The sequence below is a fragment of the Rana temporaria genome, chromosome 12, assembly GCF_905171775.1.
Source record: "Rana temporaria chromosome 12, aRanTem1.1, whole genome shotgun sequence".
Lineage (NCBI taxonomy): Eukaryota > Metazoa > Chordata > Amphibia > Anura > Ranidae > Rana > Rana temporaria.
The window spans coordinates 119,142,621-119,168,290 of NC_053500.1; the positions used below are offsets into that span (position 1 = coordinate 119,142,621).

At 40.9% G+C, this 25,670-nt stretch overlaps 1 protein-coding gene across 2 annotated transcripts in view; it reads left to right on the forward strand.

The window, feature by feature from the left end:
- Positions 1–2,613: 2,613 nt before the first annotated feature.
- LOC120918686 (agouti-signaling protein-like) overlaps positions 2,614–25,670 on the forward strand; it is a 70,683-nt gene continuing 47,626 nt past the window's right edge. Inside the window, exon 1 of one of the 2 annotated variants that reach the window (XM_040330377.1) lies at positions 2,614–2,968. In XM_040330377.1, the coding sequence (XP_040186311.1) occupies positions 2,959–2,968 (10 nt within the window). In that variant the 5' untranslated portion in view covers positions 2,614–2,958. Of the gene's footprint in view, positions 2,969–9,681; positions 9,907–25,670 lie in introns of those variants that run through there. The other variant, XM_040330378.1, reaches the window with a different exon arrangement.

Below are 25,670 nucleotides of genomic sequence, written 5' to 3' on the forward strand. Positions count from 1 at the left end.
CTTGTGCCACTCCAGGCTCTTGTGCCTCCTGTTATCTTATCAGGGGTATGGAGCCAGAGGTGTAAGAGATCTCCTTCCTCTCCATGTCAGGCTCCATCACAGGTATGTGATAGTCTGTTTGACTTGTGACCATTGTCATGGAGAAAGAAAGAAAGTGGGAAAGCAAAATTTCAAAGCCTTGTCCAGAACAAGAGGTGAGGGGATAGCCTCTAATGGAGACACTTTTTCTGTGCACAACTAAAAAAGGAATTAAAAACCCTTTTGGGAGATTTCCACTCATATATATATGCATCCACAGGGACAGGAAGTGAAGGCAAGTTTTCCCAATGGTGCTCATCATATGAATCTGAAAATGTAAAGTCCAGCTCTAGGTTGGGCAGACTTCCCCCTTTGTCTAATCATGTGACATTTTGTGGGCATCTTTTTCTGGTAGCAGTCGTGGGCTGTCATCATCTGAGATCAGGCTTCATCGTGCACATAAACACAATAACACAAATAATGCACATAAACACAATAACACAAATTTTGTGTAAAATATGAGACAGAGTCAAGTTAATATATAAACCAAAAATGTGATAGGTAGTCAGGAAGTTAGATGCGTAACGTATGTGTAATTTATGCTCCTTGAAAACCCAAAGGTACTCCTTCGATTTTGGGCCCCTCTGCATCTAGACTGTGAAAAGTCTCACACATGGGGTATTTTCAAATCTGAGAAGCATATAAGGATGTGTTTTAGGGTGTAATTGTAAATATGCCTATGCTGTGTATGAGACATAACTTAAATGAATAAATTAAAATGACAACTTTCTGAAAAAAAACAAACATTTTAGTTAATTTTTTAATTTTTCAAAAAACTTTGACAAATAATTACAACTTAAAAATACTTATCATACCTCTTTTTAAATACCTACTTTCCATAAAGGGGTCATTTAGGGGCTACTTGTACTGTCCTGGCATTTTGGGATCAGTACAGCAGGATTGATACATTTTCAAATATATATACCATTGTTTGTAGACTCTTTCATCAGACTAAATAATATACTGTATATCTGGGTTATTTTTTTTTACCAAAGAAATGTAGCAGAATACATTGTAGCCTAATTTATTCGTATTAATTTTTTTTACAATCTAGTTATCGTTTCAAGCATACAAGAAAAGAAAACAGAGCCAGGGGGTCTAACTAAAAAAAAAAAAAAAAAATAGAAAAGAAAACAACAAATGTGCTTGGCAGTACAAAAGTGTGTGTTGGCTCATGCTAGATTAAAGGGGTTGTAAAGGTACAATTTTGGCCAATCACATAATAATCTGCTCTGTGGGAGGGAGGGGTTGTAAAGGTGCAATTTTTTTTCCTAAATAGCTTCCTTTACCTTAGTGCAGTCCTCCTTCACTTACCTCATCCTTCGATTTTGCTTTTAAATACCCGTATTTCTTCTGAGAAGTCCTCACTTCCTGTTCTTCTGTCTGTAACTCCACACAGTAATGTGAGGCTTTCTCCCTGGTGTGGAGTGTCATACTCTCCCTCTCCCTTGGACTACATGAGCGTCAGGATGCCCACTAACACACAGCTCCTTTCTCTATCTGCAACGTAGAGAGCGTCCTGACTCTCTTGTAGTCCAAGGGAGGGGGCGAGCACGACACTCCACACCAGGGAGAAAGCCTTGCATTACTGTGTGGAGTTACAGACAGAAGAACAGGAAGTAAGGACATGTAAAAGCAAAATCGAAGGATGAGGTAAGTGAAGGGGGACTACACTAAGATAAAGGAAGCTATTTAGGAAAAAAAATTACCTTTACAACTCCTTTAAAATGGCTCTCATTGATTAACATGTAATTTTTCATGTCGTGCGACTTGGGGAGACACAAGTCGGATCCCAAGTTGCGGTAGTGTGAACCGGCACTAAATTCCCATACCTTCCCATAGGATTCCTTCTCTAAATAAATGACTAATAAACAACCTCAGAAAAATGTGAGAATCTGAAAAAGTAAACATATAATTTTAGACATCAGTTTGGTTAAAAATCTATTTTAGATATCAGTTGGGTTAAAAATCAAGTAATAATAGTAAAAACCATAATACTACATCCTGATTAAAATATGCTAACAGTATTTCTGTTTGTTAACCCAATTGATGAACTAAAATAGCATGTTTTATCATTAGGATTACTTTCTAGACAGTTAACATAAGGGTTGAATTTAACATAAGGGTTGAGTTTAACATAAGGGTTGAGTTATTAAAGCAGTAGATACTGTTCACTTCACAAACTCAATTATTACAGAGCTTAGTAAATAAGGTAAAGCTTTGTTCACTTTAAATGCTCAATCATGTTCAAGGGGGAAAAAAAGGGGATAAAATTGGATAATTGATGATTGAACACTGCATCACCATTATCAATAACCTGAGTGAACATTCACTTTTGTAAGTTAACAGTCTCTACTGTTCTGGCAAAGATCGAGTTAAAGCATTACCTTGTGTAAATCCCTAATTCGCAAGCTCTCCCCAGTCACCATATAGAGTTACTTCTTAAAACTTTCGTGGTGACGGGATAATTGCCTATTTTAAAACCATCCATTCTCACTCTTCTATGGGTTGGTAAGATAAAGTCCTTTCTGACATCCTCTTGTTGTGAAAGAACTTGGAACATTCTCTGTTGGGAATTCTGGAGCTATGACGACTCCTTCTACCTTCAGCCTAAGAAGGACTGTGATGAATCACGTTGTCTCATTTTTAAAGAGAAAAAAATATGTCTCTTTTACAGTTAAGCAGCAGAAAGCCAGGCCTTGGAGAATTTTAAATCTCCCATCATTTTTACTTGCCAGTTTTACTGGCTGTCTGACCTAAGCTTCTTCTTTCTTCTTCTTTTTTTTTTTTTTTTCAATTGCTTTCAGATCTCTTTTTTCTTCCTCTCTTAGAGTTACTTACATTTCAAGAAGGAGAAAGCATAGCTGGTTGTACTCTTGTATGTTATCAGGTAGGTGCCTTGTCCATTATTCTGTATTACTGTGACTAGCAGGGACTGGTTTTGGTTAACCTCTTTTGATCATTTTGACAATTTTGAAAAAAAATATTTTTGCTTTTAGCTTTTTTTCTTACCTTAGGCAACAGTTGTTAATATCAGGTGAAAAATATGAACTGATTAATGTGAGAAAGGTGTATGCAAGTGTGAATTTGTTTCAGCTGCATAAAGCTTTCACTAACAGCATCACTCACAGCTGCCATTTTATGTATGTGCTTGGAGCTATGAGTTGTTTTCAATGTATAGCAAATGTCAGATATCTTAACACTAAGCCGTTCCAACTTTGTTCTGCCTTTCTTCCTTTAACTGTTCAAAGGAACACATGTGCTTGTTAGTTACTATTCTTTGTTCCTCTTGTTTGTAAATCAAATATATCTTTCGTTCTTTCTATTTTTCTTTCTTTCTTTTCTCTTTCTTTTTTCTTTCTTTCTTTCTTTCTTTCTTTCTTTCTTTCTTTCTTTCTTCTTTCTCTTTCTTTCTTTATTTCTCTTTATTTCTTTCTTTCTCTTTCTTTCTTTCTTCTTTCTTTCTCTTTCTTTCTTTCTCTTTTTTTTCCTTTTTCCTTTCTTTTTTCCTTTCCTTGTTTCTTTCTTTCTTTCTTTCTTTCTTTCTTTCTTTCTTTCTTTCTTTCTTTCTTTCTTTCTTTCTTTATTCCTCCTCTCTTCTTTCTTTATTTCTCTTTCTTTCTTTCTTTCTTTCTTTCTTTCTTCTTTCTTTCTTTCTCTTTTTTTTCCTTTTTCCTTTCCTTTATTCTTTTTCTTTCTTTCTTTCTTTCTTTCTTTCTTTCTTTCTTTCTTTCTTTCTTTCTTTCTTTCCTTCCTTCCTTCCTTCCTTCCTTCCTTTCTTTCTTTCTTTCTTTCTTTCTTTCTTTCTTTCTTTCTTTCTTTCTTTCTTTCTTTCTTTCTTTCTTTCTTTCTTTCTTTCTTCCCCTCTATCTATCCCTCTATTATGTTATTTGGTGTACATATGTCTACTATATATTGTAATACACATTTTTTTGTGTACAGGTTAATACATTTTTTAATTAGTTTTATCTTTTAATTTCTGCTTAATTTTCCACTTTTCCACAGTTTTTGGAGCCTGGCAGTTAAATGTTGCCTCATTCTTTATATTATTCTATTTTATCCATCTCCTATCTCTCTATCTATCTATCTACCTATCAATCTAACTTGTGTGTTATTTGGTGTACATTTATGGCTACTTTTTATTTAAATGTAATGTACACAGATTAATATGTTTTTTAATAATTTTTACCTTTTAATTTCTGCCTAAATTTTTTATATGTACACCAATAGTGCAGGCACAGTTTTTGGAGCCTGACAATTACATGTTGCTTCATATTTTTTATTATTTTATTTTATCTATCTGTCTGTTGAAAGTTGCTGTTGCTGCAAAATATATTTTATATATTTTTTTATGTATTGTTACTTATTGGATAGTTAAATTGATGTGCTGTACATAATAAGGCTTCATGCACGCTGGCTTAAAAATTGCTGCTACTATAGGAGTTTTGTGTTCTGCTTGTAGAAGCAGATTAATGTTATCCTATGTGTCCATTCAAATTAGGACGATTTAAAGGCAGAAAAAAAAAATTGTGATTCTGATTGGAGCTTTCTGGCAGCAAAAATGCAAAACTCTTCTAAATGTGTCTAAATTCTGTACAAAAGATGCTCTATATGAGCAATTTTGTTGTTTTTTTCTGCCAAGGAAACTGGCATTTTTTAAGCCCAGTGTGCATGGAGCCCAAAGCAAATGTGTGTTTCTATATCTGTTAATATTCTTAGCTACCGTATTTGATATTTTTCATGTTTAAAAATTTGATCAGCCTGTGATTTAAATTTGCATTTAAAATTAAATGATTTGAGAAAATCTATTTAACATAAAATAGACAAAGAGGTTTAAAATTCCATGCAGCTTTTTCTTTTTATAATTTAGCAAATATGTTGAAAAAATTACACATTTTTTTACAATTTGTTTGTTAGTCTTACATTTTCAGTGCTTTGTAGCAAAATAACATTCAATTTCTCATGGATGCATCAATCTTTATGTCCTTTGTTTACATATTTCACAAAGTTTTTATTGGGAGATTGAAGCTATTATGTATAAGGTACACCAAACTGCAGGCAAAAATGTAACCGACATACACTTTTAAGTGAATGATGTGAAACTAATACTAGAAGCAAAAAAAGATAAAGATCTACTATACAGTATATTTCCACTTTTGCTGCTAAATTGGGATAACACCTACTTTATGTTACATGTTTCCATTCACTTACTGTGTACATTAAAAAAAATACAAATAGCTGCTTTCTTAAGTCTAGTACACACAATGAGATTATTGGAAAAAATTGTTGTCCATTTTTTATTTATTGCATGCTACTCTCCAAATCAAAAATTAAGAGGTTATTAAGGTATGAAAATTCTCGTACAACAGAATAAAAATTAGAAATTATATTATGTATTGTATTTAATTTGTTCGTCCCTTTGGAAATTTTCGGACAAAAGCTGTGTACTAACGATTAGATTATCGTAAGATCGCTTCGAGAGTGGTATTTTTTTGTACAATTTTCTGATCGTGTGTTCGGACCTTTACAGCTGCCCTTTTCTAATAACTACATCATAACTCCAGCACTACAAAAATCCTTAGTTCTCTTTGTTTGTGAGGGCTGGGGAGCTGCGTACGCCATAATGAATCCTGTCTGTACTGTGCTAGCAGATCCTATTATCAGTTGTAAACTAAATTTGAACGCTGCCTTTCCTTACAAGGGTTTAAGGTTTCAGAAGTTGGGCTTCTTACATTGTACATTAATATAAGGGAGTCTCAGCTTGTCCTAGCAGGCAGGAATAAACTCAGCGCACAAGAAGGGGGAGGGACTCTGACAATTCAGTGTGGCTGGCCCTAATATGGTGACACAACATGGAATATAGAAATAAAGTACAGGGCAATAGGGGAGATTATGTGTGTCAGAATAATTACATACTTATACTGTTTCTTAGCAGTAGAATATACCAATAATATGTTAACACAATGGGTAATGATTATCAATGAAAAAGTCTTAATAATGCAGCACTGGTGGGGGGGGGGGCAGCCTCTGTAGACAAACAAGGAGAGAAGACAGTGCTAAGACTGAGTAATTATTGCTGTGTACAGTGCTGTGGTTGTGTTTAGGAGTGTTTTTTAACAGTTAGGCCCCATGTACACGGAACGCTGTTAAACTCGTGTTCAGAGGCAGTTGGACACTTTCAATGTTATCCTATGTTTATTGCCAGTTATATGCAGTTGCGTTTAACCTAGTTTTTCTGAAAGCAAAAAAATGAGTTCAGACGCCAAAGATTTCCACGTTTCAGACGCAAAACGCGGCTTTTCGTTTATAAGCGTTTTTAAAGGTGACATATTTTTTAACATTAGAAATCTCAAACATAATGCCAAATGATGAAAAAAACATTAATAAAATATAAAAAAAAATGTAATTGCTTGCATTGCGGACAATCCACAAATTGTGGCAGGTGACATGGCAAGTGGACAATCCACAACTTGTGGCAAGTAATGTGGCAGGTGACGCTTGAACCACCTACTGGTTCCAGAATGTGCAGACAGTTTACTATGCAGTCGTCTTAAAGTAGAAATGTACCCATAACGACTTGATAAAAAATAATGTTCTTTAGCAAGGAACATACATTACACATTATTAATTATGCTACCAAAATAAGTGTGCTGTAAATTGCCTCCAGCCCTCCTCTTATTTCTTCTTGCTGGAGGCTGCCATTTTGCTGAAGCCCAGAGCCCCTGAGCAGCAGTAAACCATAAAGCAGAACTAAACCCATGTTTCAAAAAACAGTTACATTTCTTGAATGCTAGGATTGCTTGTTTCCTTAGCCAATGTGTCAAACCATCAAATGGCTGGTGTCATAACTGATCACATGTTCAGCATTATGGCAGTTGCAGATCAAACAGAAACAGCTTCCTTGGCTGTAAAGGATAGGAGGGCTTAATTCTTCTTTAAGGCTGTCAGCAAATCGGCCTCTACAGACTCGGCAGGGTCTAAAATTGGCTAAAAATGGAGAGCAACTGAGCATGTGCAGAGCAGGATGAGACAGTAAATTACTGGAGTTTAAACAGTATAGACACTTATTTTTGATGTTTTATATAGCTATACCCGCAAAAGGGGCCTGCATGACGTGTTCGTAATTTTCTGAGTAAAGTTCCACTTCAGGCCAATTCGCATAGCAAGAGATTGTGACCAGCTCTCTATGGAGCCGGTTCACACATCTCCGCAGCGGCTCTGGTTCGGATTGCACAGGAGCCCTGTGCAGCTTTTGGTCCATTTCAGGTCCGAATTTAGCCCAAAATTGGGGCTGAAATCAAACCTGAAACAGTGAATGGAGACGCAGGTGACTCCTGCTGTGAGCTGCTGCGATTTCCAGTGTGAACCCAGCCTTAAAGAGGTTGTAAACCTCCATGGGGAAGTTGTACCTATAGGTAAGCCTAGAATAAGGCTTATTTATAGGTACTGTACATATCTTTTTAACATGCACATGTGTTTTGAAGGAACAGCTGCCCATGCCATTTCTTCAAGCAAGTGCACAGTCATAGAGCCGGAGGCCACGGCCCTGGAAGGAAGAGGGGCATTTGCAGTTAAGTGTTACATATAATGCTGGTATGCAAAGCATACTAGCACATTATCAGGGCTGGTGCAAGGATTTTTGACACCCTAGGCGAAACCTAATTTAGCAGCCCCCATTGGCTTCACCCCTGACTCCACCCCCTTTGCCCTGCCCTCCACCCCCTCGGCTCTGCTTCCTCTAGCGCTGCGTCTCTAATTACACTACAGGTCGGACAGAGTAGCTACCTGAGACTGAGTTAGTTAAATGCTGCAGCCTGCAGAGCAGGCAGACGTGGAGGGAAACCAGTGGCCGGGCGCCCCTAGGCAGCAGTGCACCCTAGGCGGCTGCCTAGTTTGCCTAGTGGTAGCACCGGCCCTGCACATTATGCCTTTACTTTGCAGGGAAGAAGAAAGGAAGAAAAACCCACCAACTTCTTTTAGATTGTTCCACAGATACATGCAGCTGCAAGTTTGTTCTTTGTCCATACAGGGCAAAGCAACAGGCTCAATTCATGGAAAACGCCACCCTTCCCATTAATACTAAAGCTGTCTATAGATGCTTTAAAGAATTAATGGATTTCCCCATCCACACAAGCAAGGTGGATAGAGGTTAATTACCGATTGGCTGCAGCCGCTGATCATTAAAAGTTTTCCTTCAACATAAGTTGATCTAATGATCAACTTATGTCACCCAGGAACAGCCACACATGGATCAAAATTTCAGTTCGTCACTGGTGAGCTTTAGGCTGCTTTCACACTGAGGCGCTTTGCAGGTGGTATTGAGCTAAAAATAGTGCCTGCAATGCGCCCTGAAAGAGCCGCTCCTTTCTATCCAGTGTGAAATCACAGCAAACGCGATGGTAAACCGATGCCGTCAGCGCACCAAGTACCTCAGTGTGAAAGTACCCTTAGGTCTCCCGAACACTAGGTAAATGCCCTGGTACATGAGAATCCAACTTTTAGGTGCTGATGGAAGGCTCAGGTGCACTGTCCAGGCCCGGCAGTCTGTTAGACTCTATGGCCCCTTTCACATAGGCTGTCCGATCAGGTCCGCCTGTCTGTGTTTCAGGCAGACCTGATCTGAACCTCCATTCAGCACTATGGAGCGGCGGATGTCTGCAGACACATGTCCGCTGACATCCACCGATATTCGATCCGATCCTGTCCGCCAAATCCAGATGGATGGTGCGCCTATTTTCCATCTGCCTGGTGGATCTAATGGGATCAGATTAAAACGGACTGGCAGTCTGTTTTTATGTAATCTACCCAGACTCTAACAGGTCCGTCTCTACACGCCCAGAAGCGATTCAGTTCGCATGCGCCGCGCTTTATAAGTTTTTCATTCATTCATTCATTCATTCATACACAGTGAGCAGAGATGGACCTGTCCTCCATCTACTCAGCAGGGATCAACAGAGCGATCCCCACTAAACAAGAGGAGTCCGTCCAAATGGATCCGCCCCATGTAAAATGGGCCTATGAGAGGCTGAAATCTGTGGCTAGATAGGGCTCATCTCACTTGCATATATACACTCTAGGGCAGTGATGGTGAACCTTGGCACCCCAGATGTTTTGGAACTTCATTTCCCATGATGCTCCACTACACTGCAGAATGCATGAGCATCATGGGAAATGTAGTTACAAAACATCTGGGGTTTCCAAGGTTTGCCATCACTGCTACAGGGCCAATTTTTGACAGGTGCCAAGTAACCTATTATGTCTTTGGAGTGTGGGAAGAAACACACTTAAAATGGAAGCATTCAAACAGATTATCCTATAACATTCATGCCATCACATAATTCCCGTTGGAAAATCCGATCGTGTGTACGAGGCTTTAGAAGAAATGTACCATCAGACTATGCAATGCACCAATTGGCAACCTGGAGAAAGGAGATATTACTGCAAGTAAGCTGAGCTCCAGAGAGTCTTATGACTCGCCTCTACAGAGTCTTTACCACCTTTTACTTGCTGTTGGATTTTGTAAGTGTCAAGAGCAAAGCCAAAAAAAAAAAAGACATGGATTACAATTATCATGATTTTGTAACTGCCCACTTTTATTCTACTGCCCCAAGCAGATCTTGTAAACCCCTTGTTTAGAGAGCCTGCCTGTATCATAGAATCCCATGTCACTGCCCATATCCAGCCAGCTGAGTCACATTCCTCCTGTCTTATTAGTGTTACAGTTCTTATCAGCAGAAACCAGCCACCCTGATGCAAACTGATCTTTATTACTGAATCTGAATAGGGTGGACTCCTGTCTCGCAGAAAGCCTAACCTTTATGCTGCTTGGTATGTATGTGCATCTGACTGGTGGGCTTTACTGACATTTTACATCTAAGCGTTCTGCATCCTTTAGTAAATCTTTTCTACTGTCATGTCTACTAAAACTGATGGAATTCTACTCTGCATTCCATATCCTCTCCAGAGATCGAGGGTCTTAACAACCTTTTGCTACCTCTTTAAAAACAAAACTCTTAACACATTCCATCCTCGTGATAATAGTTTTTCCTAATTTTATAATGTAGAATTGAATTCATATAATTTTATAATTATCAAACATCATTTTATAATCACTGTCCCACATTAGCAGTTGTTTAGTAATCTGGCTTGATGATTTCTTTCGCTGGGACCAGCTAAAATTTTGATTTTAATAAAAATGATTTACAAATATTCATCTTTCTTGCTTTCTCCTTTTTTCTTTCTCGCTTTCTTTTTTCTTTCTCACTTTCCTTTTCTTTCTTTTTTTTTCTTTCTTGCTTTCTAAGTTATTGGACTTTACTATGCAACTGTACCCACTTTCTATTTGTTCTTTCTCGCTTTCTTTTTCTTTCTTTCTTCCTCTTTTTTTTTCTTCTTGCTTTCTAAGTTATTGGACTTTACTGTGCAACTGTACTTGCTTTCTTTTTGTTCTTTCTCGCTTTCTTTTTCCTTCTTTCTTTATTTTCTTTCTTGCTTTCTAAGTTATTGGACTTTACTGTACAACTGTACCCGCTTTCTATTTGTTCTTTGTCGCTTTCTTTTTCTTTCTTTATGTATTTTCTTTCTTGCTTTCTAAGTTATTGGACTTTACTGTACAACTGTAACCGCTTTCTATTTGTTCTTTCTCGCTTTCTTTTTCTTTCTTGAATTTTTTTTCTTTCTTGCTTTCTAAGTTATTGGACTCTACTGTGCAACTGTACTTGCTTTCTTTTTGTTCTTTCTCGCTTTCCTTTTCTTTCTTTCTTTATTTTCTTTCTTGCTTTCTAAGTTATTGGACTTTACTATACAACTTTACTATACAACTGTACCCGCTTTCTATTTGTTCTTTCTTGCTTTCTTTTACTTTCTTTACTTTTTATTTTTTATTTATTTTTCTAACTATTGGACTTTACTGTGCAACTGTACTCACTTTCTTTTTTTTTCTTTTTTCTCTTTCTTTTTCTTTCTTTTTTTTTCTTGCTTTCTATGTTATTGGACTTTATCATATTTCTACTCAACCTTTTTTTTACGGTATAACATTTTTCTATGTACATCCCAAAACACATGTAACAAACATTTGTCTTAGGAATTACAGTATTGTATGGGCATATTACAATTGTTTTTACATTAAATATATAATAAATGATTGCATGCTAGTAATTACCGTAAAATTTCTATACATATAAAGTATTTCATGTATACATGTATTTTAATGCTTACCTTTATATGTAGTACACAACTAACTATTGTAACTAAGTCATGCAAACATAGATATTAATATTTATATATATTAATACTCGTTCTAATATATGTATGAACTAATGCTCATATTAACACTTTTCTGCTGGTTTGTTTTACTACGTACAATAAATTGTGTAAATCACAAATTCAATGTAAACAATGTAAATAAATACATAATTTATAACCTTTTTGTTTTGCATACATTTCCATTATATATTACTACCACAACTTGCAATAAGGTTCCCTTTTGGGATGATTTAATATATATTGTTCTTTCTAAAATGGTTCATAGATTTAAAATGGGAAAGCAACAATGCATCACAAAAATTCCAATCTTTATTTTTTTCCCATTAGAACCACACAATTTCAATGAAATATTTAATTTATATGCAACTTTTCCATCACAGTACAGTATGCTGCAGAAAAAAAAAATAACTTAATAAAACTAAAAATGAAGTTAAAGCTCATTGTCTAATTTTAGGGTGTTTTTTCTTTCCCCTACCCCTTAAGAACTCTCTTTATTATTATTAAATAATAATTCTCCTGTCTGAAAATAAATCTTCTATGAAGTGCAAGTGACATCATTATTGGGTTTCCTAATTTTCAGCTTTTAGTGGTGTTGGCAAAAGGAGCCTACAGTGCAAACTACATCCAACCTAATTAAAATAACAGCTTATTTGTGTTTATATTTTGCTATAAAAAAAAAAATGCAAGCTACATAAATGCATTTTATAGCATCAAATTTTTTTTTGGGTAACCATGTTTTGTCTATTTGCTGTAAACTAGACAAAATTGAATGCATGAAAAATGATTTAAGAGAGCATATCCCAACCCGTGCGGCTTCAAATACAACATGTATCATATATAGAAGTATCCTGCAGAGTTTATGGATACTAGTAAAGAACAGACTGGAATTCACCCAGGGAATCTTCTGTTGGCTTTCACTTCACAGTGCATTAAATGCAACCTGTGGTTTAATGAGAATTGGCTCACTTTGTTGGACAGTTTTAAGCAATTCTGTGATGTTAAAAAAAATGACCATGTATTCTTACTGGGAACACAGTGAATATTTGCTTTTAAATCATAAATATGTTTTTGTCCCGTGACTTCACCCGTATTCAGGCTAACTTAGCGTAGATAGATGCTGATTAGGCACACATGAAAATACTAAGGCAGTGGCTATAGTTAAAGCCAGTCTTAGGCCTCGTATACACGACCGTTTTCCTTGACAGAATCCATCAAGAAACTTGGTGGGAGAGCTTTTTTGCAGAGGAAAACAGTCGTGTGTACGTTTTTCTTTAAGGAAACTGTCGAGGAACTCGACGAGGAAAAAAGAGAACACGTTCTCCTTTTCCTCGACGGGAGTCTCAATTTCCTCGACGTGTTCCTCATCTGGCTGGTTTTTGACGAGAAACACGTTCGTGTGTATGCTAGGAAACCCGCGCATGCTCAGACTAAAGTATGAGACGGGAGCGCACCTTCGGTAAAAGTAGCATTTGTAATGGAGATAGCACATTTGTCACGCTGTCACAGTCTGAAAAGTGCAAATCGTCTCTTACCAAACTTTTACTTAACACGCAGTAACATGAGATTAGCAAAAGCAGCCCCAAGGGTTGTGCCAGTGGAATTGAACTTCCCCTGCCGTTGTATGTGTTGTACGTCACCGTGTTTGAGAACGAGGAGATTTGGTCTTGACAGTGTGTACGCAAAGCAAGCTTGTCAAGTTTCTCGACAAGCCTAACAAGGAACTCGTCGAGGAAAACGATGTTTCATTTACGACGAGTTCCTCGGTCGTGAGTACGAGGCCTTAAAGTGGATTTCTGGGCTTCAATGGGTTGTAAAGGTTTGTGTTTTTTCACCTTAATGCATCCTATTCTTTAAGGTGAAAAAACACGTGGCAATCATGGGCCCCACAGCCCCCCCCTCTGTTTTATTTACCTGAACCAGTTCACCTGCTCGGAGCGTCCCCGGGGGCGTCCTCTTCTCCACGGAGGCTTGGCGTTGATTGGATAGATTGATATCAGCACAGCCATTGGCTCCCACTGCTATCAATCAAATGCAATGACGCGGCCGGCGGGGGGGGGGGCGGGGCAGAGTCATACTCTCGGTGGTTATGGACGCCGAGTGTATGACACGGGAACTTTTCCGCAAGGTAACCCCTTCGGGAGAGAGATTCCTAGAGGGGGTTATCTATTGTGGGGAAGAGCCGCCGTGGGACCCCAGAACAGAAGGATCGGGGCCACTCTGTGCAAAATAAACTGCATAGTGGAGACATGTTTGTTATTTAAAAAAAATAACCTGAACTTTTACAACCACTTTAATCCTTACTACTCTTAACCACTTAAGGACCGCCTCATGTACATATACGTCAGCAGAATGGCACAGGCAGGCACATCAACGTATATATACGTGCCCTGCTTGACGTGGGTCGGGGGTCCGATCGGGACCCCCCCCCGGTACATGCGGCGGTCCCCGTGGCTTCAGGAGCGATCTGGGACGACGGTGCGGCTATTCGTTTATAGCCGCTCCGTCGCGATCGCTCCCCGGAGCTGAAGAACGGGGAGAGCCGTGTAAACACGGCTTCCCCGTGCTTCACTGTGTCGGCGCATCGATCGCGTCATCCTATTTATAGGGAAGACACGATCGATGACGTCATTCCTACAGCCACACCCCCCTACACTAGTAAACACATACACAGTGATCCCTAAATGTTACAGCGCCCCCTGTGTTTAACTCCCAAACTGCAACTGTCATTTTCACAATAAAGAATGCAATTTAAATGCATTTTTTGCTGTGAAACTGACAATTGTCCCAAAAATGTGTCAAAATTGTCCAAAGTGTCCGCCATAATGTCGCAGTCACGAAAAAAATCGCTGATAGCCGCCATTAGTAGTAAAAATAAATAAATAAATAAAAATGCAAAAAAACTATCCCCTATTTTGTAAACACTATAAATTTTGCGCAAACCAACCGATAAACGATTATTGCGATTTTTTTACCAAAAATAGGTAGAAGAATACGTATCGGCCTAAACTGAGGAAAAAAAAATGTTATATATGTTTTTGGGGGATATTTATTATAGCAAAAAGTAAAAAATATTGCATTTTTTTCAAAATTGTCGCTCTATTTTTGTTCATAGCGCAAAAAATAAAAACCGCAGAGGTGATCAAATACCACCAAAATAAAGCTCTATTTGTGGGGAAAAAAAGACGCCAATTTTGTTTGGGAGCCACGTCGCACGACCGCGCAATTGTCTGTTAAAGCGACGCAGTCCCGAACTGTAAAAACCCCTTGGGTCTTTAGAAAGCATTTTGGTCCGGGGCTTAAGTGGTTAAACTAACCAACAGTGGCAGCTAGTGCTCCATTTTTTGAAGGGGGGGGGGTGTGGAAAACGCCCCCCTCCAGGTCTGCATATACCCCATCCAGGTCGCAGGCAGTTTCAGCAGCTTCCCTGGCTATTTCTTCCGGCCAATCCGATCCTGAAATATTACTAAACTTTTTTAAATTAAAATAATAAACATGTTATACTTACTATCTCTGTGCAGTGGTATTGCTCATAGCGGCCCCAATCCTCCTCTTCTGGGGTCCCTGGCGGTGATCTTTACTCCTCCTCTTCTGCGGGACTACCATAGCCAGCCAATGGCTATGGGGAGAGGTAGTCCCTCCACTCCCGAGCTGTGTGTCTATGGAGCCCTGCTCCATAGACTTACACAGCAGGCCCACTCCCCACTTCCTCGGATTGACAGCAGCAAGAGCCAATGGCTCCTGCTGCTGCTTGAATGCAGTGTAAAGAGGAAGTAAGAGGAGAAAAGATGCAGCCGTGCACAGCGCAGATCTCTTCCCCCCTCTCTTACTCTTCACACAGGCAATGCGTTAAGGTAAAAAATGTTTTTAAGGTTTAGTAACACTTTGAAACCCGCTTCCTGTCCTGATTGGCCGGGAGGATTCGCTAATGTCACAAGTGGGTGGGCCCAATCTTTTTGAAGCCAATTAGAGTCTCAGGCTCTAATCATGTGCTTCAAAAATAAAAAAAAGCTTGTAGAAATGTATGCGTCCGGCTCCCTCATGGAGATTAGGGGGGTGGCGCCCCTGCGCCCCTTATGGACAGGCCGCCACTGCTGTCCAATACCCCTGCCTAACACCTACTTACTAACCTGTGTAAAAAAATATATGTACACTTACCTATTTCCAACCCACTCTGATCGATTGATGTTATCCAGCTCCCCTGTGTCAGTTAGTGTGGCTGCAGGGAAAGGAAGGGAGCACTGACATCAAATGGGCCATTGTTAGAGAGCTCCCTCCTCTCCCATGCAGTGCCACTGGCTGACACAGGGGAGATCACGTGACTGGACTAGAGCAAGCTGAAAATAGGTAAGTATACATCTTTCCTACACAGGTTGGTAAGCATAGTGTCACGCTTACCCCTAACGCTGGTGGTCAGAAGCTGGCTTCTGTGTTCTTCACCTATAGCATCCCCCTTTCCTATAAGGCAAGCAGGCCTACCGGTACTCAGCTGCCCCCAGGACATATACACAATGCTATAGTGCCTGGCTACCATGCCAGGGCAGGTGCGGACTGAGCAAAGCAAACAGGTACCTGCGGTTGGCAGACAGGCAGAGTTGTACAATGATAGTCCAGGTAAAAGGCAGGCAGAGATCAGAGAATAAATGATATCCGATCTGAGGTCATATACAGGGGAATCCAACCTAGCAGAGCAGGGCAGACAGACATAAAGCTTGATCAGATAACACACATTATCACACTCTAACACAAGCATGAGACTGAAGGTTTGGCTGGCATAAATCAGGTTTGGTCTCCACCCAGAGGCTGGCCACATTAATCACCTTGCAGGTAAACAGACAGACAAGCATAATATCATAGCCAAAACCAGGATGCTGGAACCGGCAGCTATGATGGAGCAGGAGCACAAACACTCCTGAAACATGGGTGTTGGGAGGGGGTAGGGGACGGGTTTAAGGGTAGCCGGGGGTTAAGTGTGAAATTGCACTATAAGTCAAATGTTAGAACACCTAACTGAGATATAAAAAGGGTACATATAGGAACTTTTTTAGTTGCCAATGGATTTATAATTCTGTGAAGTCAGTCATATGATCTTGACACCCTTGCTAGACAATGGTGGCCAGATTCATGACTTTTACTGCAGCAGCAGCAGGATGAAGTGGTCAAGTACACATCCTCTGGATCTTAAATGTACAATTAGGGATCATCAGCAGAAGAGTTTGGTCAATAATACACCTCCTCCTTTTTTTATGGAAGTATCAGCAGCAGCACAGTGGAGATCGTCCCTTTTCACAGCAGTATATGTTTTATTATTTTATTTTATTTAAAAGTTGTTTTTCGTTCCAATTGGTCCAGAAATTTACTAAGCCATGCCAGACAGCAAAGGCTGGATAATGTCCTTTTAGACCTCAGCAGCAGTCTGTAGTGAGGATTGCTTCCAGTATATGAGGCCAATAACTGGCAGGATGGAAGAGCTGAGTAAAAAAGTTGGAAACTAATGAGTGAAATATACATTTCAGGCACTATAGTTACATTTGAACTCCAGGAAGATATAAAAAAAACACTAATGCAGTTAAGGATTTATTTTCCAATGTAGCCAATGTTAAGTACCTAAATATGTTCCTGTAATCCAACAATGTAAAGGCCAGCACTTAGAACATTCTAAAAGGCAGGGAAAAAAATTGAGTGAAGGGATGAGTGCATCAGTGTGCTAATATTCTTTCACTGTCCAATCATAGGCCGGAGCAGGGGGTCACCAGGCTGCATGCCTAAACAGCAGTAGAGAAAAGTCATTGGGAGGAATCCCTTTTTACAGACAGATATAAACATCAAAGGTGTCCATGGTTACTCATCTGATTGGCAGAAATTTCTTATTGCTCAAGGAACCCCTACCAACCTCTGGAAGAACCTTAGGTTTCCAAGGAACACTGATTGAGAGACCATAATTTAGATATTTTCCAGGAGCCTTAAAGCGGAGTTCCACCCAAAAATGGAACTTCTGCTTTTCAGAATCCTTCCCTCCGGAGTCACATTTGCCACCTTTCAGGGGAGAGGAGGGAGCAGATACCTCTGTAATACGGGTTTCTGCTCCCACTTCCGGGCAAAGATTGCGGCGGTGAGCTATGCCACATCCGGCGCCTTCTCTCTCCCCCCCCCGCTGTCTTCTGGGAGACACACAGGTCCCAGAAGACAGCAGGGACCAGTGGGATCGTGCAACGCGACTCACGCATGTGCAGTAGGGAACTAGGAAGTGAAGCCACAAGGCTCCAATTCCTGATTCCCTTACCGAAGATGGCGGCGGCAGCAGCACCCGAGAGCCCGAGGGACAGATCGGCTTCGGGGTTCCGACATCGCGGGCACCCAGAACAGGTAAGTGTCCATATATTAAAAGTCAGCAGTTGCAGTATTTGTAGCTGCTGACCTTTCATTTTTTTTTTTCGTTTTCGATTTGTTTGTATCACTTAAGCTGACCACAGATGGATTGATATTTGCTAGAATATATATCAGAAGTGATCAAAAGACAACTCTGATCCAAGCGCACAATGGTATATCAATTTTAAATTTTAAAATGGTAAATAGCAGCTATTATATAAAAAATAAAATACAGAAAAAACATATGTGTTATTAAGAATTATTAAAGGGGTGGTTCCCCCTAAAACACATTTCTAACAATAGATTCGTAAGACCCGTTACACTGCGGGTAGGCTGGCTTTTTTTTTTTTTTTTTTTGTACATACCGACATCTCGGCGTCTCGTCCCTTGTCAGTGGGTGTTCCTATTTGATTGACGTTCCTCGGACGGGCGCATACGTGACGTCACGACTTTCCGAAAGAAGCCGAACGTCGCTGCGCAGGTGCCGTATAGAGCCGACTCTATACGGCGCATGCGCAATGACGTTCGGCTTCTGTCGGAAAGTCGTGACGTCACGTATTCGCCCGTCCGAGGAACGTCAATCAAATAGGAACGCCCACCGCCAAGGGACGAGACGCCGAGATCTCGGTATGTACGAAAAAAAAAAAAAAAAGCCAGCCTACCCGCAGTGTAACGGGTCTTACGAATCTATTGTTAGAAATGTGTTTTAGGGGGAACCACCGCTTTAATAAAACATTAATAGCGCTGGAGCCACTTGTAATGACTCATGAGCTGAGGCTCATAACCTGTTGAAAGAAATGATGATAACTGAAGATCTCAAAAAAATAATAATCCTATTCCAGTAATCTCATGCCGCGTACACACGGTCGTTTTTCGGCATGAAAAAAAAAACACGAAGTTTTTCAGCATGTCCAAAAAACAAGGTTTTTCCAAATTCATCATTAAAAACGATGTTGCCCACATACCATCGTTTTTGAAAAATGATTTACAAAGCGCGGTGACTTACAACACGTACGACAGCACTCTGAAGGGGAAGTTCTATTCGCCTTTGGGCTGCTTTTAGCTGATTCCTTGTTAGTTAAATGACGATTCACGCTTTTTTGTCTGTTACAGCGTGATGAATGTGCTTACTCCATTATGAATGGTGGTTTTACCAGAACGAGCGCTCCCTTCTCATAACTCCCTTCTGGGCATGTGCGGGTTTAAAACGTCGTTTTAGCCCACACACGATCATTTTTTACAACCCGAAAAACGACATTTTAAAAAACGAGGTTAAAAAATGCAGCATGTTCGAATTTTTTTTTTTGTCGTTTTTTTTCATGCCGAGAAACGAGCGCGTGTACGCGGCATCAGTCACTCAAAGCATTATCTAGTTCAATCCAATGTTAATCCGTGTGTCTTAGAATAACAGTTCACAATACAATCTTCTCAAGTGAGTTTTTACAGGTTGCACACTCCAATACTGCTGGGATATGTAAACTTCACTCCGCTGTACTCCCCTTAAGATGTTGTACTCACCAGATAGTAGATGTTAGCCAGCGTTGAGTATACTCAGCCTCAGCTGTTCTCCTTCTCGTGGATATTGACCAACGTTAGGAAGATCCTATTAGTATACCGAGCCTCAGCTGCTCTCCTCCTGGTATGTGTGGATGATGTTCATTGAATGTATGCGTGCGGCACAGCGGACATGCAGGGAAGCAAAGGAGACTGCATATGGTGTAAAACCCTTTATTAAAACAATAATACCCCTGCTGCCACATATGCTTACACAGTTGAAGATAAAACGAAGCTTGTCACTTAAAGTACTGCATCTACTCACTCAGTAAAAGGCTTCTAACGTCCAAAATCACTGTTCCGTGAGACCCGGGTAGATGCAAGCTCCAGTGCAAGAGATCGAGGCCCAGATTCTCAAAGGAGATACGACGGCGTATGTCCAGATACGCCGTCGTATCTCTGAGTCTGAGCCGTCGTATCTATGCGCCTGATTCTTAGAATCAGTTACGCATTGATTTGTATTAGATCCGACCGGCGTAAGTCTCTTACGCCGTCGGATCTTAACTGCATATTTACGCTGGCCGCTAGGGGCATGTACACTGATTTACGCCTAGAAATATGTAAATCAGCTAGATACGCAAATTCACGAACGTACGCCCGGCCGACGCAGTACAGATACGCCGTTTACGTTAGGCTTTTCCCAGCGTAAAGTTAGCCCTGCTATATGAGGCGTAAATGCGGCGTACCAATGTTAAGTATGGACGTCGTTCCCGCGTCAAATTTTAAAAAATTTATGTTGTTTGCGTAAGTCGTCCGTGAATGGGGCTGGACGTAATTTACGTTCACGTCGAAACCAATACGTCCTTGCGGCGTACTTTGGAGCAATGCACACTGGGATATGTCCACGGACGGCGCATGCGCCGTTCGTAAAAAGCGTCATTTACGTGGGGTCACATAACATTTACATAACACACGCCCACATCTTCCACATTTGAATTAGGCGGGGTTACGCCGGCCTATTTACGCTATGGAGCAAGGGTCAGATTCACAGAAGAGATACGCCGGAGTATCTACTGATACTCTGGCGTATTTTCAAATTTGCCGCGTCGTATCTTAATTTGTGATTCACAAACAAGATACGACGGCTTTTGGCTAAGATCCGACAGGCTTACGGCTTCGTACGCCTTCGGATCTTAGGCTGCAATACTTCGGCCGCCGCTTTGTGTAAGACGTCCGGGAATACGAAAGTACGTTACGCACGTCGCCGTTCAAAAAAGACGTCACTTCGCGCAAAGCACGGCGGGAATTTCAAAACGGAGCATGCGCAGTACGTCCGGCGCGGGAGCGCGCCTAATTTAAATGGTACACGCCCCATTTGAATTAGGCGGGCTTGCGCCGGAAGCCTTTACGTTACACCGCCATAAGTTTACAGGAAAGTGCTTTGTGAATCAAGCACTTACGCTGAAAACTTGCAGCGGTGTAACGTAAACGGGATACGTTACGCCGCGGCGCAGGTACCTGAATCTGGCCCCAAGTGCTTTGAGAATACTGCACTTGCCCGTCTAAGTTACGGAGGCGTAACGTAAATAGGATACGTTACGCCTGTTCAAAAATATGCTGCTGTACGTGAATCCGGGCCCAGGTGTGTAGCCCCGATTGATATTTGGCTGGTTCAGGAGGGGCTTGGCAAATTTTGATCCATCTATGGCCGTTCCTGCTCCAGAGAAGTTGATCCAATAATTAGCTTCCCTTGAACGGGACTGTTGGAAAAATATTTACTCGAGTAGCCCAATAAAGGAGTCCCGATGTCAGAATACAATAGCGCACTGCAGAAGATTCCTACATCCATCACATTTTTTGTGTGTATGGGGGAATCCATTTGTTATTTTTTTGCTTTTTTGATGAAAAAAACAACAAAAAACAATCCATTTATGGTCAGCTTTACACCGTTCAGTGCCACATAGATGGTGCAATAGAAAGTATTACTAATTATAATGAAATTAACAATGCGGAATCAATGAGCTATTGTTTCTGAACCAAGTCCTTTGCTTAAGACACCTCAGAATGTTCCCCTTACTGCCCTGAGGCTACAAGATCTCAATTACATCTCTGGAAGAAGGGGAAGATGCATACCATATGCTTCCCCCACTACGGTTTTGAGTAGGCTTTCATTTCTTCAGTGTTGATCCTTTTTCATTTCTTTTTTTACGTTTCCCCTCCTCTACTGCTTATAAATCTCGCAGTACACATGGAAGTCCTAAAGAGTCCATAAAGAAAAAAGATCTTCATACAGAAAAAATCCTATAAAAGCTGACTGCGAAATCCTTAAAAGCTCCAAATTCAGCAGCGTTTTCGGGAGACTTTGAAGACAACACCGATTGTTAGTAATTTATTGCGAAATGCACTAAATACCCTTAAATCTTTTAAGAACTTTTTTTGCTATTGATGCGGGATTTGTACAAGAAAAGGCATGTCTTTCAAATACTACAATCAGCTATTAAATAATTTGAATGTGTACAACATGTTCCAGGTTAAGCAGATCAATGAACACGCAAATCTGGCTGTAGAAAAGAGCAGATGTATTTCTATTGTTCGTTGGAAGTTATTATTCTGCTGGATAAGAGAGAGTTGACTGCTTGTATGCCGTATCTAAGTTTAGAGCTATAGGTTAAAGGGGTTGTAAAGGGAAAAAAATGTTTTCCCTAAATAGCTTCCTTTGCCTTAGTGCAGTCCTCCTTCACTTACCTCATCCTTCGATTTTGCTTTTAAATGTCCTTATTTCTTCTGAGAAACCCTCACTTCCTGTTCTTCTGTCTGTAACTACACACCGTAATGCGAGGCTTTCTCCCTGGTGTGGAGAAAGCCTCTTGAGGGGGAAGGGGGCGAGCAGGCAAGTTAGGACACTCTACTTTGCAGATAGAGAAAGGAGCTGTGTGTTAGTGGGCATCCTGACACTCCTGCTCGCCCCCTCCCCCCTCAAGAGGCTTTCTCCACACCAGGGAGAAAGCCTCGCATTACGGTGTATAGTTACAGACAGAAGAACAGGAAGTGAGGATTTCTCAGAAGAACAGGAAGGGGCCATCCCCAAACTATTCCCACAAAGTTGGGAGCATGAAATTGTCCAAAATTACTTAGTAAGTTGAAACCTTAAGAGGTCCCTTCATTGGAACTAAGGGGACAAGCCCAACCCCTGAAAAACAACCCCACATCATAATCCCTCCCTCACTAAATGATTTAGAGGGGTGGCCCAATACTTTTTGCAATATAGTGTGGATGAGCAAGTTTGGCGTGGAGGAACTTGACTAGCCTGACCTCAACCTGACAGAACACCTTTCTGATGAATTAGAGCGGAGACTGCGAGCCAGGCCTTCTTGTCCAAATCAGTGCCTGACCTCACACATGTGCTTCTGGAAGAATGGTCAAACATTCCCATAGACACGCTCCTAAACCTTGTGGACAGCCTTCCCAGAAGAGTTGAAGCTGTTATAGCTGCAAAGGGTGGGCCAACTCAATATTGAACCCTACGGACGAAGACTGGAATGCCATTAAAGTTCATGTGTGTGTAAAGGCAGGCGTGCCAATACTTTTGGCGATATAGGGCCAGATTCTCGTAGTTTGGCGTAACTTTGTGCGGGCAAGTGCTGTATTCTCAAAGCACTTGCTCCGTAAGTTGCAGCGGCGTAGCGTAAATAGGCCGGCGTAAGCCCGCCTAATTCAAATTTTGAACAGGGGAGGGGCGTGTTTTATGTAAATGTTCTATGACCCGACGTGATTGACGTTTTTCACGAATGGCGAATGCGCCGTCCGTGGAAATCTCCCAGTGTGCATTGCTGCTAAAACGCCGCAAGGACATATTGGTTTTGACATGAACGTAAATTACGTCCAGCCCCATTCACGGACGAGTTCCGCAAACGACGTAAAATTTTCAAATTTCATTGCGGGAACGACGGCCATACTTAACATTGGCACTTACGCCACCATATAGCAGGGGTAACTTTACGCCAGGAAAAGCAACGTAAACGGCGTTACTGTACTGCGTCGGGCGTACGTTCGTGAATTTGCGTATCTAGCTGATTTACTTATTTTGACGCGTAAATCAGCGTACACGCCCCTAGAGGCCAGCGTAAATATGCAGTTACAATCCGACGGCGTAAGAGACTTACGCCTGTCTGATCTAAGGGAAATCTATGCGTAACTGATTCTAAGAATCAGGCGCATAGATACGACGGCGCAACTCAGAGATACAACGGCCATAGTGTATGTCTTGATGCAGACCAGATACACCCAGTACTGAGGCTGTCATAGGGTAATCCCCCAATCCTTCTAAATTTGGTAGAATCGGGTGATTCACATATAATATCTGTAGGTATCCTCAGCATAAAAAGATGACCAGCTATACTAGACTCAGTTGACAATTTAGCATGTGGATTTGATCTGTTGTTGTTACAAGATTTTATCAGTGGTCTTGTAATTTAGCCTGTCAGCTTTAAAAACAAAAGACTTCACAAAACTAGCTTCGCAGAAAGATGTACTGAAGTCTGGACACACATGTCTTTTTACTCTAGCTGAATGTCAGCAGATGGTGACCTGACCGTCTGAATGGAGAGTCCTGCCGAGAAACAGTTGGTAATCTTTTTTAATTTTTCTGGTTTCTCAGTCTAACATCACTTTTCTATGCGGGAAATCAAAGCTCTATTTTCCTCTGCAGTGTTGTTTATTTAGATCAGAGAGAGGAAAGAAACTCCATGAACAGAAGTAAATCGTTAAGGCTTCATTCACGCTTTCTCGTATTTTGCTTGAGCGATTTGCAGGTGATTTTGCGTGTCACATAGGGCCAGACCATTCACTCGGAGGGGCTGCCCTATTCCCGTTTATCACTCGAAAAGAAGCTGGCAAGCTTCACATGATTTCCTGCCATTGTCAGGCGGCATTGCATTGCATATAGGGTGTCATTAAGGGATAATGCCACCCAAATGCATGTTCCAGGTTGTTCAGTGATTGCCATGCCATTTGGAACCATGGACAAATCACAGACTTTTTAACCACTTAACCCCCGGATCATATTGCTGGTCAAAGACCAGAGCACTTGTTGCGATTCGGCACTGCGTTGCTTTAACTGACAACTGCGCGGTCGTGCGATGTGGCTCCCAAACAAAATTGGCGTCCTTTTTTTCCCACAAATAGAGCTTTCTTTTGGTGGTATTTGATCACCTCTGCAGTGTTCATGTTCAGTGCGACAATTTTGGAAAAAATGCAATATTTTTTACTTTTTGCTTTAATAAATATCCCCCAAAAATATATAAAAAACGTTGTTTCCCTCAGTTTAGGTCGATACGTATTCTTCTACATATTTTTGGTAAAAAAAAATCGCAATAAGCGTTTATCGATTGGTTTGTGAAAAATTTATAGCGTTTTACAAAATAGGGGATAGTTTTATTGCATTTTTATAAATATATTTTTTTTTTACTACTAATGGCGGCGGACAATTTTCACACATTTTTGGGATCACTGTCATTTTCACAGCGAAAAGTGCTATAAAAATGCACTGTTTACTGTGAAAATTACAATTGCAGTTTAGGAGTTAACCACTAGGGGGCACTGTAGGGGTTAAGTGTGACCTAATATGTGTTTCTAACTGTAGGGGGGCGGGACTGGACGTGTGACGTCATTGATCGTCTTTCCCTATATCAGGGAACAGACGATCAATGACACTGCCACAGTAAAGAACAGGGAAGGTGTGTTTACACACACCTCTCCCCATTCTTCAGCTTCGGTGACCGATCGCGGGACACCGGCGGCGATCGGGTCCCGCGGGAGCGGTCACGGAGCTAAGGACCGGGTAGCGAGCAACCCTACGGCTGGGCTTAAAGAGACACATACAGGTACGTGATTGTGCCCAGCCATGCCATTCTGCCGATGTATATCGGCGTGAAGGGGTCCTTGAGTGGTTAATCAGAGAGGCAGCACAGAGACCTAAGGTAACCCTGGAGGAGCTGCAGAGTTCCACAGGAGAGACTGGAGTATCTGTACATAAGACGACAATAAGCCATAAGCTCCATAGAGTTGGGTTTTATGGCAGAATGGCCAGAAGAAAGCCATTACTTTCAGCAAAAAACAAAATGGCACATGGGAGACTCCCAAAATGTAGGAGGAAGGAGCTCTGGTCTGATAAGACTAAAATTTTACATTATAAACCCAACACATCACGCAAAGAACATCATCCCCACAGTGAAACATGGTGGTGGCAGCATCATGCTGTGTGGATGTTTTTAAGCAGTTGGGACTGGGAAACTGGACAGAGTTGAGGGAAAGATGGATGGTGCTAAATACAGGGATATTCTTGAGCAAAACCTTTACCACTCTGTGTGTGATTTGAGTCTAGGATGGAAGATCACCTTCCAGCAGGACAATGACCCCAAACACACTGCTAAAGCAACACATGAGTGGTTTAAGGGGAAACTTGTAAA